This window comes from Lathamus discolor, chromosome 2 (assembly GCF_037157495.1).
Source record: "Lathamus discolor isolate bLatDis1 chromosome 2, bLatDis1.hap1, whole genome shotgun sequence".
In the NCBI taxonomy this organism is placed as follows: Eukaryota; Metazoa; Chordata; class Aves; order Psittaciformes; family Psittacidae; genus Lathamus; species Lathamus discolor.
In genome coordinates this window covers 59,186,384-59,201,113 of record NC_088885.1, presented here as the reverse complement: position 1 = coordinate 59,201,113, position 14,730 = coordinate 59,186,384, and the positions used below count along the sequence as shown (strand labels likewise).

Sequence of the window (14,730 nt, the reverse complement as noted above, 5' to 3'; positions counted from 1 at the left end):
CGTACCCCTCATTGCGGCATCCCGTGATCCCCCCGCCCCATTCTCCCTATTTGGGGGTCACCGCAAACCCCCCCCGCCCGCACCCTACTGCCGCATCCTGGGAGCCGCCACCGCGTGTCGTCCCCCCCCGCCCCGGATCCCCATTGCTATATCACGGGGATGACACCCCCCCCCCCGTACCCCGAGTTCCGCGATCCCCCTCGGGGGGCACCGCACCCTCCGGGACTCCCCCACCGCATCCCATCTCTCACGGGGGTATTTGGGGGGTACACACATCCCCTTACACCCGGCCCGGGTGGGTTTGGGGGGGTCCTTTCCCCCTTCCGGGTCCCCGCACCCTTGCCAAGCAGCAGGTGCGGCCGCGGTGACATTGGAGCAGCAGCAGGGGGGAAACGGGGGTTCCCTGTACAGGGGGGACCCTCCCGGCACCACCGCCTGTCCCGTCCCGTCCCCCCCTCGTATTTCCCTCTGCTGGGGCAGGTCCCACAGGCAGGGGTCCTGGAGAATGGGGGGTTCTGAGCGGCAGCGTGGGGGACCCTCCGTATCCACCTCCAAAGCCCCTTATGCTTTGTTTTCTCCTTAAGTATCCGTGCGTCCAGGTTTGGGGAAGGGTAGTGGGGGGGATCCTGGAGGAAAGGATCACACACCCCCCTGTGTCTCCCCCAGCTCCTATGCCACGGGCTGGGGTGTCCGTCTCAGAGAGATTGGGGTGAAGGGGATTATTTCTTCCCGAAAACCCTGCCGTGTTCCCAGCACATGGCAGGGGGTTCCAGGAGGGATGGGGACCCTGGGGCCACCTGGGAACAGGGACAGCGGTTGTGTCCATCTCCTCCCCTGGCCCCGCCATGTCCCCCAGGACCCCTGTTGGGGGGGGGGCTTGTACAAGGGGCTCCCTTCTAGATCTCAATCCGGTGACAGACTCAGTATGGGAACACCAGAGATCCACAACCAAGGGAAAAAACTATCCCAGGAAGGTACATAGGAAGGACAGGGAGAAAAGAGTATTTGGGGTACAAGGCGCTTACTCAGTCACCAGAGGCTTCTGCAGTACTACAAACACACGGTGCAAGTAAGGGGAGCAAATTCAGGTTCCTGAGCAAATGGGTGATGGAGCTGACACACACAGGGATGATGATACCCGAACCTCACAGAAGTCTGCCCAGAGAAGCTGTGGCTGCCCCATCCCTGGCAGTGCTCAAGGCCAGGCTGGATGGGGCTTGGAGCAGCCTGGTCTAGTGGAAGGTGCCCCTGCCTGTGGCAGGGGGTTGGAACTGGATGAGCTTTAAGGTCCTTTTCAACCCAAACCATTCTGGGATGCTATGAGTCTACTTCAAAGTGGACAGTTAGGTGACAGTCAGGAACTGTTAAACTAAATACAGTCGTGCTAAGCTGAAGCTTAAATTGGGTTAAAGGTTTTCTTCAGCTAAAAAAAAAAAAATAAAAGTCTTCCTGAGGAACACACAGAGAACATTTTAATCTGATTTTTAACATTAGGCAAGAAAAAAAAAAAAAAGAGAAGATAAGTGGGGCTTTACCACACGATACTGTGAGGAGGAGCCTCACCACTGTCATGAGCATCAGCACAACAACCCTTGGGCAAAGAGCGAGCTCCAGACCCATCCAGCCCTCACACAGCTTCTACTGCCCATACTCAAGTCATTTGCAAAATAAAAGACATAGGAAGAATCCCATTCCTTAGCTCTTAACCCCAATGCCTTCGTTCTGGAGATGTCTGCACAGCCTGTCCCGCTTTTCCCCGCAGCAGGGCCTAGGCAGCTAGAACCATTTGCTTCCTAAAACATACACAGAAAACCAACCTTAACCTTGACAAGATCTAATGTCACCATGGGAGCTTTCATAAGGCTCCCTGCAAAAACTTGGTGGGGTTTTCCTGTTAATAAAAGGCAGCAATGAAAACATGAGCTAAGCAGCGGTTTCATAAGCAATCAGCTTCAGAAACGCTTTTTTATATATCATAAGCGGGCAGAAAATACGCACAGACACGTTAAGAGACTATGGCACTTCCCTGTGCGGCTCCTCTGCTTTGGCACAGCAGAAAGCTTACCTTCAAGGCTGCTCCCACATGACTTTCCAATGGCTTCCAGGTAACAGGATACTGTGGAGTTGTTTTATTGGCATTTTTATTTTTGGCTTCCCTTTCCTTGGTTTCAGATTTTTGGGGGCATATAAAACAGGGAGATCTGATCTTTCATGGAATCACAGAATGGCTTGGTTTGGAAAGGACCTTAAGATCACCCACTTCCAACCCCCTGGCATACACAGGGACACCTTCCACTAGACCAGGTTGCCCCAGGCCCCGTCCAACCTGGCCTTGAACGCTGCCAGGGCTGGGGCAGCCACAGCTTCTCTGGGCAACCTGTGCCAGGGCCTCACCACCCTGTGGTGGTGCCACCTGTGCCACCTCCACACCACCGCCGGGCGCCGCCGTCTTTCCCCTTCTCCTTATACTCCGTACAACCCGCAGCGCGCATGCGCGCATCGAGCGCCTTCAACCCACCGAGCGCCGAGCTTCGGTGGTGGGGTGCACATAAAATGATTCAAAATAAATGGGATTTAACAAATAAAAGGTAAAATTGTCCCAAATCATCCTCTTTGTGGCCTTGCTACGCTTATTCCCCCGCTGTCCTAGGGCGCGCAAGGCTCAGTTGCGTTGATTGGAGGGGACGATTACTTCAAGGGGGCATTTAACCTTTTCGCACCCCCCCTTTTACCTTCTCCCCCCCGCAGCGGAGCTGCGTGGGGGAGAAGGTAAAAGGGGGGCTGTGAAAAGCTCCCCCTTCTAGCATCAGTTACTTGGGGGGGTCCTTGTCACCGCCCCCCCTGTACCTGGGGGAGGGCCCGTCCATGGGGGGGGGGCGGAGCTGCCCGTGCCGTGCCGGCCCGGCATGGCTTCCCGGGAGCGGCTCTACGAGCTGTGGATGCTCTACTTCGCCAAGGGGAGGTCGGCACCGGAGGACCCCACGCACACCCCAGTTCCTTCCCTCCCCTCGGGGGGGGGGTGGGGTGGGGTGGGGGGGCAGCACCCCTTTTAACCCCCATCACCCCGCTGCCTGCATCCCCCTTCCCTAGGGGAAAGGGGAACGCTAAACCCTGCCTGCAACCCCCTGCCGGCACCTCCTCCCCGTCTCACCCCCGACTTGGGGGGGCACCGCGTTCCCTCCGTACCCCTCATTGCGGCATCCCGTGATCCCCCCGCCCCATTCTCCCTATTTGGGGGTCACCGCAAACCCCCCCCGCCCGCACCCTACTGCCGCATCCTGGGAGCCGCCACCGCGTGTCGTCCCCCCCCGCCCCGGATCCCCATTGCTATATCACGGGGATGACACCCCCCCCCGTACCCCGAGTTCCGCGATCCCCCTCGGGGGGCACCGCACCCTCCGGGACTCCCCCACCGCATCCCATCTCTCACGGGGGTATTTGGGGGGTACACACATCCCCTTACACCCGGCCCGGGTGGGTTTGGGGGGGTCCTTTCCCCCTTCCGGGTCCCCGCACCCTTGCCAAGCAGCAGGTGCGGCCGCGGTGACATTGGAGCAGCAGCAGGGGGGAAACGGGGGTTCCCTGTACAGGGGGGACCCTCCCGGCACCACCGCCTGTCCCGTCCCGTCCCGTCCCGTCCCCCCCTCGTATTTCCCTCTGCTGGGGCAGGTCCCACAGGCAGGGGTCCTGGAGAATGGGGGGTTCTGAGCGGCAGCGTGGGGGACCCTCCGTATCCACCTCCAAAGCCCCTTATGCTTTGTTTTCTCCTTAAGTATCCGTGCGTCCAGGTTTGGGGAAGGGTAGTGGGGGGGATCCTGGAGGAAAGGATCACACACCCCCCTGTGTCTCCCCCAGCTCCTATGCCACGGGCTGGGGTGTCCGTCTCAGAGAGATTGGGGTGAAGGGGATTATTTCTTCCCTAAAACCCTGCCGTGTTCCCAGCACATGGCAGGGGGTTCCAGGAGGGATGGGGACCCTGGGGCCACCTGGGAACAGGGACAGCGGTTGTGTCCATCTCCTCCCCTGGCCCCGCCATGTCCCCCAGGACCCCTGTTGGGGGGGGGGGGCTTGTACAAGGGGCTCCCTTCTAGATCTCAATCCGGTGACAGACTCAGTATGGGAACACCAGAGATCCACAACCAAGGGAAAAAACTATCCCAGGAAGGTACATAGGAAGGACAGGGAGAAAAGAGTATTTGGGGTACAAGGCGCTTACTCAGTCACCAGAGGCTTCTGCAGTACTACAAACACACGGTGCAAGTAAGGGGAGCAAATTCAGGTTCCTGAGGAAATGGGTGATGGAGCTGACACACACAGGGATGATGATACCCGAACCTCACAGAAGTCTGCCCAGAGAAGCTGTGGCTGCCCCATCCCTGGCAGTGCTCAAGGCCAGGCTGGATGGGGCTTGGAGCAGCCTGGTCTAGTGGAAGGTGCCCCTGCCTGTGGCAGGGGGTTGGAACTGGATGAGCTTTAAGGTCCTTTTCAACCCAAACCATTCTGGGATGCTATGAGTCTCCTTCAAAGTGGACAGTTAGGTGACAGTCAGGAACTGCTAAACTAAATACAGTCGTGCTAAGCTGAAGCTTAAATTGGGTTAAAGGTTTTCTTCAGCTAAAAAAAAAAAAATAAAAGTCTTCCTGAGGAACACACAGAGAACATTTTAATCTGATTTTTAACATTAGGCAAGAAAAAAAAAAAAAGAGAAGATAAGTGGGGCTTTACCACACGATACTGTGAGGAGGAGCCTCACCACTGTCATGAGCATCAGCACAACAACCCTTGGGCAAAGAGCGAGCTCCAGACCCATCCAGCCCTCACACAGCTTCTACTGCCCATACTCAAGTCATTTGCAAAATAAAAGACATAGGAAGAATCCCATTCCTTAGCTCTTAACCCCAATGCCTTCGTTCTGGAGATGTCTGCACAGCCTGTCCCGCTTTTCCCCGCAGCAGGGCCTAGGCAGCTAGAACCATTTGCTTCCTAAAACATACACAGAAAACCAACCTTAACCTTGACAAGATCTAATGTCACCACGGGAGCTTTCATAAGGCTCCCTGCAAAAACTTGGTGGGGTTTTCCTGTTAATAAAAGGCAGCAATGAAAACATGAGCTAAGCAGCGGTTTCATAAGCAATCAGCTTCAGAAACGCTTTTTTATATATCATAAGCGGGCAGAAAATACGCACAGACACGTTAAGAGACTATGGCACTTCCCTGTGCGGCTCCTCTGCTTTGGCACAGCAGAAAGCTTACCTTCAAGGCTGCTCCCACATGACTTTCCAATGGCTTCCAGGTAACAGGATACTGTGGAGTTGTTTTATTGGCATTTTTATTTTTGGCTTCCCTTTCCTTGGTTTCAGATTTTTGGGGGCATATAAAACAGGGAGATCTGATCTTTCATGGAATCACAGAATGGCTTGGTTTGGAAAGGACCTTAAGATCACCCACTTCCAACCCCCTGGCATACACAGGGACACCTTCCACTAGACCAGGTTGCCCCAGGCCCCGTCCAACCTGGCCTTGAACGCTGCCAGGGCTGGGGCAGCCACAGCTTCTCTGGGCAACCTGTGCCAGGGCCTCACCACCCTGTGGTGGTGCCACCTGTGCCACCTCCACACCACCGCTGGGCGCCGCCGTCTTTCCCCTTCTCCTTATACTCCGTACAACCCGCAGCGCGCATGCGCGCATCGAGCGCCGAGCGCCTTCAACCCACCGAGCGCCGAGCTTCGGTGGTGGGGTGCACATAAAATGATTCAAAATAAATGGGATTTAACAAATAAAAGGTAAAATTGTCCCAAATCATCCTCTTTGTGGCCTTGCTACGTGTGAGAAACTATAAATTAGGATATTGTTTATTAGGATTTATGTTAAGCCCAATGTAAAGGTTAGGCAATAAAAAAGTATGAAATTGCTTACTCAAACAGTCACCGGACACAGCTTACATAGACTAACAGTCGCCAACCGCAATCGCTTATCGCTTATGCAAACATAGTAGATGTTGCCTAAAGATAGCTGTAAGATGTTCCATGTGAGAAACTATAGACTAGTGTATTGTTTATTAAGATATATGTTAAGCCAAATGTAAAGGAACTGACAGAGATAAAACACAGCTGGCCAAGATAAGATAGCCGCAAGATGTCCCAGGAACTGGCAGAGATAAGACTAACAACTCCCTGGAAAGACATATGGATGAAGGATCAAAGGAGGAAGACTTCTCACCTTGGTCTCATCGATCACCAGGAGGCAGGAAACTACCCCCTAACAACAACTGAAGCATGCGCAGAGTACTTCCACTATTTCATGAACAAAGAAGTGAAGATGTATAAAAAGGGGCTGTTTGAAATACTTAACACGGCAGTTGGCGGAGCGCAGACTCCCCTGTCGTCCAGCGCTGTCCTTGCTCATATTCTACTTGCTATAATTAATAAAATTTCAATTGGATTATGATCCGTTGTGGTCTCAATTTATAACACCATCCCTCCTGGAACCCCCTGCCATGTGCTGGGAACACGGCAGGGTTTTAGGGAAGAAATAATCCCCTTCACCCCAATCTCTCTGAGACGGACACCCCAGCCCGTGGCATAGGAGCTGGGGGAGACACAGGGGGGTGTGTGATCCTTTCCTCCAGGATCCCCCCCACTACCCTTCCCCAAACCTGGACGCACGGATACTTAAGGAGAAAACAAAGCATAAGGGGCTTTGGAGGTGGATACGGAGGGTCCCCCACGCTGCCGCTCAGAACCCCCCATTCTCCAGGACCCCTGCCTGTGGGACCTGCCCCAGCAGAGGGAAATACGAGGGGGGGACGGGACGGGACGGGACGGGACAGGCGGTGGTGCCGGGAGGGTCCCCCCTGTACAGGGAACCCCCGTTTCCCCCCTGCTGCTGCTCCAATGTCACCGCGGCCGCACCTGCTGCTTGGCAAGGGTGCGGGGACCCGGAAGGGGGAAAGGACCCCCCCAAACCCACCCGGGCCGGGTGTAAGGGGATGTGTGTACCCCCCAAATACCCCCGTGAGAGATGGGATGCGGTGGGGGAGTCCCGGAGGGTGCGGTGCCCCCCGAGGGGGATCGCGGAACTCGGGGTACGGGGGGGGGGGGTGTCATCCCCGTGATATAGCAATGGGGATCCGGGGCGGGGGGGGACGACACGCGGTGGCGGCTCCCAGGATGCGGCAGTAGGGTGCGGGCGGGGGGGGTTTGCGGTGACCCCCAAATAGGGAGAATGGGGCGGGGGGATCACGGGATGCCGCAATGAGGGGTACGGAGGGAACGCGGTGCCCCCCCAAGTCGGGGGTGAGACGGGGAGGAGGTGCCGGCAGGGGGTTGCAGGCAGGGTTTAGCGTTCCCCTTTCCCCTAGGGAAGGGGGATGCAGGCAGCGGGGTGATGGGGGTTAAAAGGGGTGCTGCCCCCCCACCCCACCCCACCCCCGAGGGGAGGGAAGGAACTGGGGTGTGCGTGGGGTCCTCCGGTGCCGACCTCACCTTGGCGAAGTAGAGCATCCACAGCTCGTAGAGCCGCTCCCGGGAAGCCATGCCGGGCCGGCACGGCACGGGCAGCTCCGCCCCCCCCCCATGGACGGGCCCTCCCCCAGGTACAGGGGGGGCGGTGACAAGGACCCCCCCAAGTAACTGATGCGAGAAGGGGGAGCTTTTCACAGCCCCCCTTTTACCTTCTCCCCCACGCAGCTCCGCTGCGGGGGGGAGAAGGTAAAAGGGGGGGTGCGAAAAGGTTAAATGCCCCCTTGAAGTAATCGTCCCCTCCAATCAACGCAACTGAGCCTTGCGCGCCCTAGGACAGCGGGGGAATAAGCGTAGCAAGGCCACAAAGAGGATGATTTGGGACAATTTTACCTTTTAGTTGTTAAATCCCATTTATTTTGAATCATTTTATGTGCCCCCCCCCCCCCCCCCCCCCCCGTTGCACCCCACCACCGAAGCTCGGCGCTCGGTGGGTTGAAGGCGCTCGATGCGCGCATGCGCGCTGCGGGTTGTACGGAGTATAAGGAGAAGGGGAAAGATGGCGGCGCCTGGCGGTGGTGTGGAGGTGGAGGAGGAGGAGGCTCAGGGCTTGGTGTTGGGGAGGCTGGAGGGGGAAGCGTGGCGGCGGCGGCGGGAGAGGCTGCGGGCTCTGAGGCAGCGCACGCTGCAGGTCGGCGAGGGGCTGTCGGTGGGAGGTGTGTGGGGTGGGAGATGGAGGGGTGTGGAGGTCTGGAGTGGGCCTCTGTGTGTGTGTGTGGATGGTCTGAGGTGGGCTTGGTGGTTTGGAGGAGGGGAGAGAAGGGATGTGGGGGTCAGGGGGTCTCCAGTGGGTCTGTAGTTATTTGGGATGTAGGGGGCAGAGGGTGTGGAGAGTAGGTCTAGAGATGTGAGAAGGATTGGGCAGGGACAGGAGCATCTGAGGGTAGGTGGGGGGTTCAGGGGTGCTAATGGGTCTGGAGCCCCCAGGCTGGGTGTAACGGGGTGTTCAGGTTGTGGGGCATTGGGGGTTTATGGGGCCAAGTGGGAGGAATGGCTGGTGCCTGGTGGGGTGTGTGGGGAAACAATGGGGAGCAGGCTGTGGGGTGGAGAGAGGAGGAGGGGAGAGTAGTGAGGCAGAGGGGGTGCCCTGCTGTGGGGAAGGGGATGTGGGGTGAGAGGGGTGCCAGAAAAAGCAGGGTGTGAGTGCTGGAGGGGGTTTGGGATTTATGTGATGGTCCTGAGCCTCCTTGGTCTTGTCTGTGGGTTTGTGTGGGCTCTGTATGACCCCAGGGCCTGTATGGCCTGTCCTCGGGCTTCCTCTGGCTTTTAGTTCTGCCTTTGCCATCCCTGGCCTTTGCTAACCCCCTCTCCCAGTGCGTGATTCAGCCTCTTGATTTTCCCGTGCTGTCTCCCCAGTTTGCTGTGTTTGCATCACATCTGGCAGCCAGGCCGCAACCTGGTTTGGTGGTGAGGATGGAAAGAGCTTCACCCTGGGATTAATTAATAACATGTTGCGTTTCTCTGCTGCTTTCTGGGCCTTCAGCTTCTCATCCAGGAGATGCTGAGACCTCGTTGCCTGTAGTGCAGGCTTGAGGCTACTGAAGCTGTGTTGCCAAAGCCAGGGTCCAGACATGGTGGTTTTCTTCTTGGATGTGAGTGCTGTGCATGGTGCGGCAGGCTCCTTGCTCCGCCCCAGGGGAATTCACTGTGGTTACTGTAAACCTTGTGTTGCAGAAGGTGCTGCTGGCAGCAAAATATCTGGGCTCAGTTATTACATTTATCTGAGAACTTTTGCCATTGCTTGGATTCTCACCCAGAAAACTGTGGTTGTTTTTCCTGGTGTCCTTGTTGCCTCTGCAGATGCTGAGCTCAGAACATTACAATGGGGTTTTTATTTTATTTTTTTTTAATTGGGGATGGAGTAAACTTGACAAACTCGGTCATTAATATCTTGGCAGCTCTTGCTGAGGAAGGCGGCCGTGCTCCAGTGTGTCTCTGCACATCCTGGCATCGCTTGGTTCTCCTCTTTTGGGCTAGTAGGGCAGCGCTAGCTCTGCTCCTCTTCCACCACAACATCCTGAATTTGTTGATCCAGCTTAGTATGGACTACTAGCGTGGGAAGACGCTCTGTCCTTCCACTGAGGGCCCTTCTCTTGGGGCCACTAAAGGGAGCCGTGGTTTGGTGGTCAGGCCAAGTGTGTTCTGCTCTGGTTCTTGCCTTGAGGTGTACATTATGGTCGGGGAACTGAGCTTTATGAATCAGGAGAGTGGGATACAGCCCTGTGATGACTCTTACCAGGAAGAAGAACCGTGGAAAAGAAAAGCGTCTCCTAAAAGAAAAGCTCTTTCCTTTATTTTCTGTCCCATCTGGCAAATCTAGAAGGAGCGAGGCGTTGCGGAAGGAGTCATGCGTGGAGTGCTGTTCTCATCTGCGTTATTGCTGTAGGGTTTTTGTTCTTAATTTTAAGTGAGATTTTCTGACGTGGTCTCTGTGAAAGCTAATGTGGCCTTGAGCACTGCCAGGGATGGGGCATCTACCGCTTCTCTGGGCAGACTTCTGTGAGGTTCGGGTATCATCATCCCTGTGTGTGTCAGCTCCATCACCCATTTGCTCAGGAACCTGAATTTGCTTCCCTTACTTGCACCCTGTGTTTGTAGTACTGCAGAAGCTTCTGGTGACTGAGTAAGCGCCTTGTACCCCAAATACTCTTTTCTCCCTGTCCTTCCTATGTACCTTCCTGGGATAGTTTTTTCCCTTGGTTGTGGATCTCTGGTGTTCCCATACTGAGTCTGTCACTGGATTGAGATCTAGAAGGGAGCTGGGCTGAAGTTCAGAGCTTTGCAAAACCACTTGTGTCCAAGCCTCTGCTTGGCTTGCCAAGACATCACCTTTATCCTGCTGAGCTCTGGCATGACCCTGTCTTTTCTGACAAGCATGGGTTGCTGCCAACTCCTGGCCACTGCCCGCAGCTGCTATTGCAGATATGCCCCTCACTATTGAGAGCCCATGGTCTAGCGTGGCAAGTATGTGTCTCACTGCTCTGTGCTCTTCCTTTTCCTTCCCAGGGAGCTCAAACTGCGAAACTACGATCCTGAAGATGAGGAGCTTAAGAAGAGGAAGATGCCCCCGGCCAAGCCGGCCTCAGGTGGGTGCTAGGGTGTGCATGGGAGGTGACACAAGGAAGGACAACAGCAGAAGCGTTGCCGGAGGTGGTGCTGGTGCCTGTGGTGAGGCTCCCTGTGCTTTACTCTCTTTTGAGTCTTTCAGGCAAGGCAGATCATAGAATCACAGACTGGTTTGGGTTGGAAGGGACCTTAAAGACCATCGAGTTCCAGCCCCCTACCATGGGCAGGGACATCTTCCACTAGACCAGGTTGCTCCAAGCCCCTGTGTCCAACCTGGCCTTGAACACTGCCAGGGATGGGGCAGCCACAGCTTCTCTGGGCAACCTGTGCCAGGGCCTCACCACCCTCACAGGGAAGAACTTCTGCCTCAGATCCCATCTCAGTCTCCCCTCTGTCAGTTTAAAGCCATTCCCCCTTGTCCTGTCCCTACCTGCCCTTGTCAAATGCCCCTCTGCAGCACTCTTATCAGCCCCTTTAGGCACTGGAAGCTGCTCTAAGGTCCCCCTGGAGCCTTCTCTTCTCCAGGCTGAACAAGCCCAGCTCTCTCAGCCTGTCTCCATAGCAGAGGTGCTCCAGCCCTTCAAGCATCTCTGTGACCACCTCTGGACTCACTCCAACAGCTCCATGTCCTTATATTGGAGTCCCAGATCTGGATGCAGGATTGCAGGGGGGCTCTCATGAGAGCAGAGGGGGAGAATCCCCTGCCTCACACAGAGCCCGTTGCAGGGATTCACTGACTGCTATGATGGGGCTCTCTATAACAGCACATCCCATCTGCATCCCATTCACCAGTCTCCCACACCAGCCATGTTCCCAGGGAGAATGAGGCAACACTTGTCATTGTGAGGACAAAATAAACCAGCACGGAACTTTGCATCCAGCCAGCATGCTGCAGAGTGGATGGGTTGTACCTTTCCTTTCCAAAAGCCAGGTGGCTTGGAAACCTCTGTATTCCTGATCACTTCAGCCAAAGGTGCAAAAGTCACTGGATGTATTCTGTTGGTAGCTTGTTGGTGTGAGGTGTTTAGGTTGTAGGAGATGACTGTCTGCATCCCTGGAGGGTGATGGCATGTCTGAGCAGCCATGGTGGGAGTGCCAGAGCTTTCCCACTGCTGCTGGGTGAGTGTGATGCTTGCGGCCCATGTTTGCCTCATCTTCCTCTCACCCATGAGGACTTCACACCCTGTGTTGCACAAGTGGGGTGGGTGTGTGAGCACACCGGGTCCAGCCCCAAACCAAAGGGTTGACACTCAGGGGAGCCGAGCTCTTGCTGGAGGGTCCTAAAGGAGACTCTGGCTTTTTTTTGTTTGAGTTATCTTTAAACAAATATTAGTCATGAGTCCAGGGTGTTCAGTCTGCTGTTTCCTAGCACTGAACCTCAGCACAGCTCTTGAGAGGGAAGCAAAGGGTAGAAGTTCCCTTGATCTTGAAATATGAAGTCTTCCTGGAGTAGATCTTTTTTAAAATGCCCTATATCAAAAGGCTGCCTGTGGGAGCATGGCAGAGATCTGCTGACACTCTGCTTTCTTGGTCCTTTTGTAAAAGTTTAAAACTTCCCCTGATTCTTCCCTGGAGTGTCATTTGGAATTGGGAACAGGAATTTTGGCTGTTTCCAGTAAAACTCGTCCTCTCAGGAAGCCCTTCTTTGGAGCTGCTGTTCCTGTGTCTGGAGCATCCAACCTGTCTGCCCTTGGGCACTTTGTGGGAGGGAGAAGGACAGAAGGGCTGGGGCTCGGTGTGATTTCATATTAAACGTGCTTTGGGCATATCCGTTTACTGGACCAGGATTCCCACCACAGGGATGTGCTCTCCCTGGTCCCCACACCCCCTCCTTGCACAGACACAGTGTTGAAGGATGGAGGGCTGTTTGCCATGCAAGCTTTGCCATTATCCTTGGTATCTGCAGACCTTTATGTATGGTTTGGGCTGGAGCTTGATTTGTCCAAGTTGTCTCAGGTGGTGGCCTTGTAAATGAGTCACAGTGAGTCAAATGCCACTTGCGGAGCAGCTGGTCCCTGCAGGTTTTATGGAAAGAGGGTTGGAACCCAGCAGGCGACTTCTTGCTGCTGTTGGTTTGTGGCATTTAATGGTTGTTGGGTTTGCATCATTTCCAGGTGATTTTTGGGAGTCTCTGAAAGGGTTTGGGTGGTGGGAGTACACATGCTGCTTGTACTCACTTGTGTGTGCCGTGCTCTTAAGGCAAAGATGTTCAAATTGGCTTTTGTGAACCAAGTCCAGAGCTCTGGTGGGTTTTGCTGTGCCTCGTCCTCTTGGTGTCCTGCTGTTGCGCCTTGCGTTAATGCTGGTCTTGTTCCCCCATCTAGTGGAAGACAAGGTGAAGGACCAGCTGGAGGCTGCCAAGTCAGAGCCCATCATCGATGAGGTGGTACGTATATTGCAAGCCATTCTGTGCCAGGTACATCTATCTGTGTCCAGGCTTGAACCTTGCCTGCAGCTCTCAGTGGGTGTCTTCTCTTCCCTAGGATCTGGCAAACCTGGCCCCCAGGAAACCAGATTGGTGAGTGCCTGCAGAGCTCTGCTATGGGGAAAAGGTTGTTGGCATCAGTGGTGGGTTATTATCAGCTCGAGGTTGTCCAGGTTGGGTTAAAACTGCTAGAAACGGGAAACCCAGCCCTGCTTTGAGGAAAATTCAAAGCACGGGACTGTCTTCACTTTTCCTGCTTCCACCAGGTGACTCTGCTGATCCCTCTGGGATGCTTGTCACCATGGTGGCCTCAGTGACAAGGAATGCTAGAGCATTGAGTGGTTTGCCCATCAGTGTGTTGTCCTGATGGGAAACACACTCTGCTCCATGGTGCTCACAGGAGAGATAATAAGTATCTCTTCCAGCGGGAAGGGTGTAATATAGCCCTTGATTTCACATCTGCCTGGGGTGAGGATTTGTTCTGACGTTGTCTCTCTCCTCTCCAGGGATTTGAAGCGAGATGTAGCCAAGAAACTGGAGAAGCTGGAGAAGAGGACACAGAGAGCCATCGCTGAGCTAATAAGTGCGTTACGGTGCCGGAGGGATGGTGTACGTGGGGGTCACCATTTGTTCCAGAGGGATTACATGATGCTTGCTGGGAGCTTGGTGTCTTGCTATTGGGCCAGGGAGGCACTGGCAGAGCTTGGTGGCCGTCCCAAAAGGGTCTGGGAAGCTGTTGGTCCTGCTAGCTTCCCCAAGACTGCATGCACGCTTGGCTTGCATGGCTGGGGGGATGGTCTGTGGGCTCAGGGATTCATGTCCTCCACCATGTAGGTTCCCCAGTACAGCCAGTTTATCACTAAGCCACTGCTGTTTTTCACTTGCAGGAGAGCGGTTGAAAGGGCAGGAGGAGGAGCTGGCATCTGCTGTCGGGTCAGCAAAGCAGGAGGGAAGTGACTCTGACTGAGGAGGTTCATCAGGCAGCCTTGGGCTTGGGATCTGCCAGCAATTCCAATCCTGTTGCCCTCAGGTAGAGGCACCTTGTTGGGACATGCTGCTCGCCAGCCCTTAGAGAGCCAGAGCCATGACAATTTCCCAGAGGACTGGTTCTCCTCTTCCTGCACAAAGATGCTTTTTTAAGGTGCTTCTTTCTGTGGAAGAGCTGGTGGTGACTGCCAGGTGGGGAACAAAGAGGTGGTTTTCTCTAGAGAACTGGCTGTGTGTATTTGGGAGCATCCATGGTCAGACCCAACATGTGCTGGAAGTGGCTGAGTGGCTTGGGACCTGATTGCTGCTTGATGTTAATTTGCAATTTGTTCTATTCTTTGAGGTTTCCCGACCCTCCCAGTGGTGCAGTGTGTCTGTGTATATACACCACTTCTATGTATTGTGTAATTGACAAAGTTTGTTGTTAACAAATCTTTTAATAATAAACCAGTCCCACAGGGGAAGGAGTTGTCACTTGTTCTGCAGAGGACTGGGTAGAGGCAGCTCATGGAATCCTTGAGCACTTCCAGGGATGGAGCAGCCTCAGCTTCTTTGGCCAACCTGTACCACTGCCTCCCCAGCCTCACAGGGGAGAACTTCCTCATATTAGCCCATCTAAATCTCCCCTCTGTCAGTTTAAATCCATTCCCCCTTGTTCTGTCCCTACCTGCCCTTGTTAAAAGTCCATCTCCAGCTGTCCTGTTGGCCCCTTCAGGCACTGGAAGCTGCT

The 14,730-nt window shown here is 54.8% G+C and overlaps 1 protein-coding gene across 1 annotated transcript; it reads left to right on the top strand.

Annotated features, from left to right (window-relative positions):
• Positions 1-8,014: 8,014 nt before the first annotated feature.
• LOC136008146 (coiled-coil domain-containing protein 12-like) lies at positions 8,015-14,464 on the top strand. The gene is made up of 7 exons (XM_065666980.1): positions 8,015-8,048; positions 9,843-9,904; positions 10,529-10,608; positions 12,913-12,974; positions 13,072-13,106; positions 13,520-13,596; positions 13,901-14,464. The coding sequence occupies exons 1-7, from the start codon at positions 8,022-8,024 to the stop codon at positions 13,978-13,980; spliced, it is 423 nt and encodes a 140-aa protein (XP_065523052.1). The 5' UTR covers positions 8,015-8,021; the 3' UTR covers positions 13,981-14,464.
• Positions 14,465-14,730: the final 266 nt, after the last annotated feature.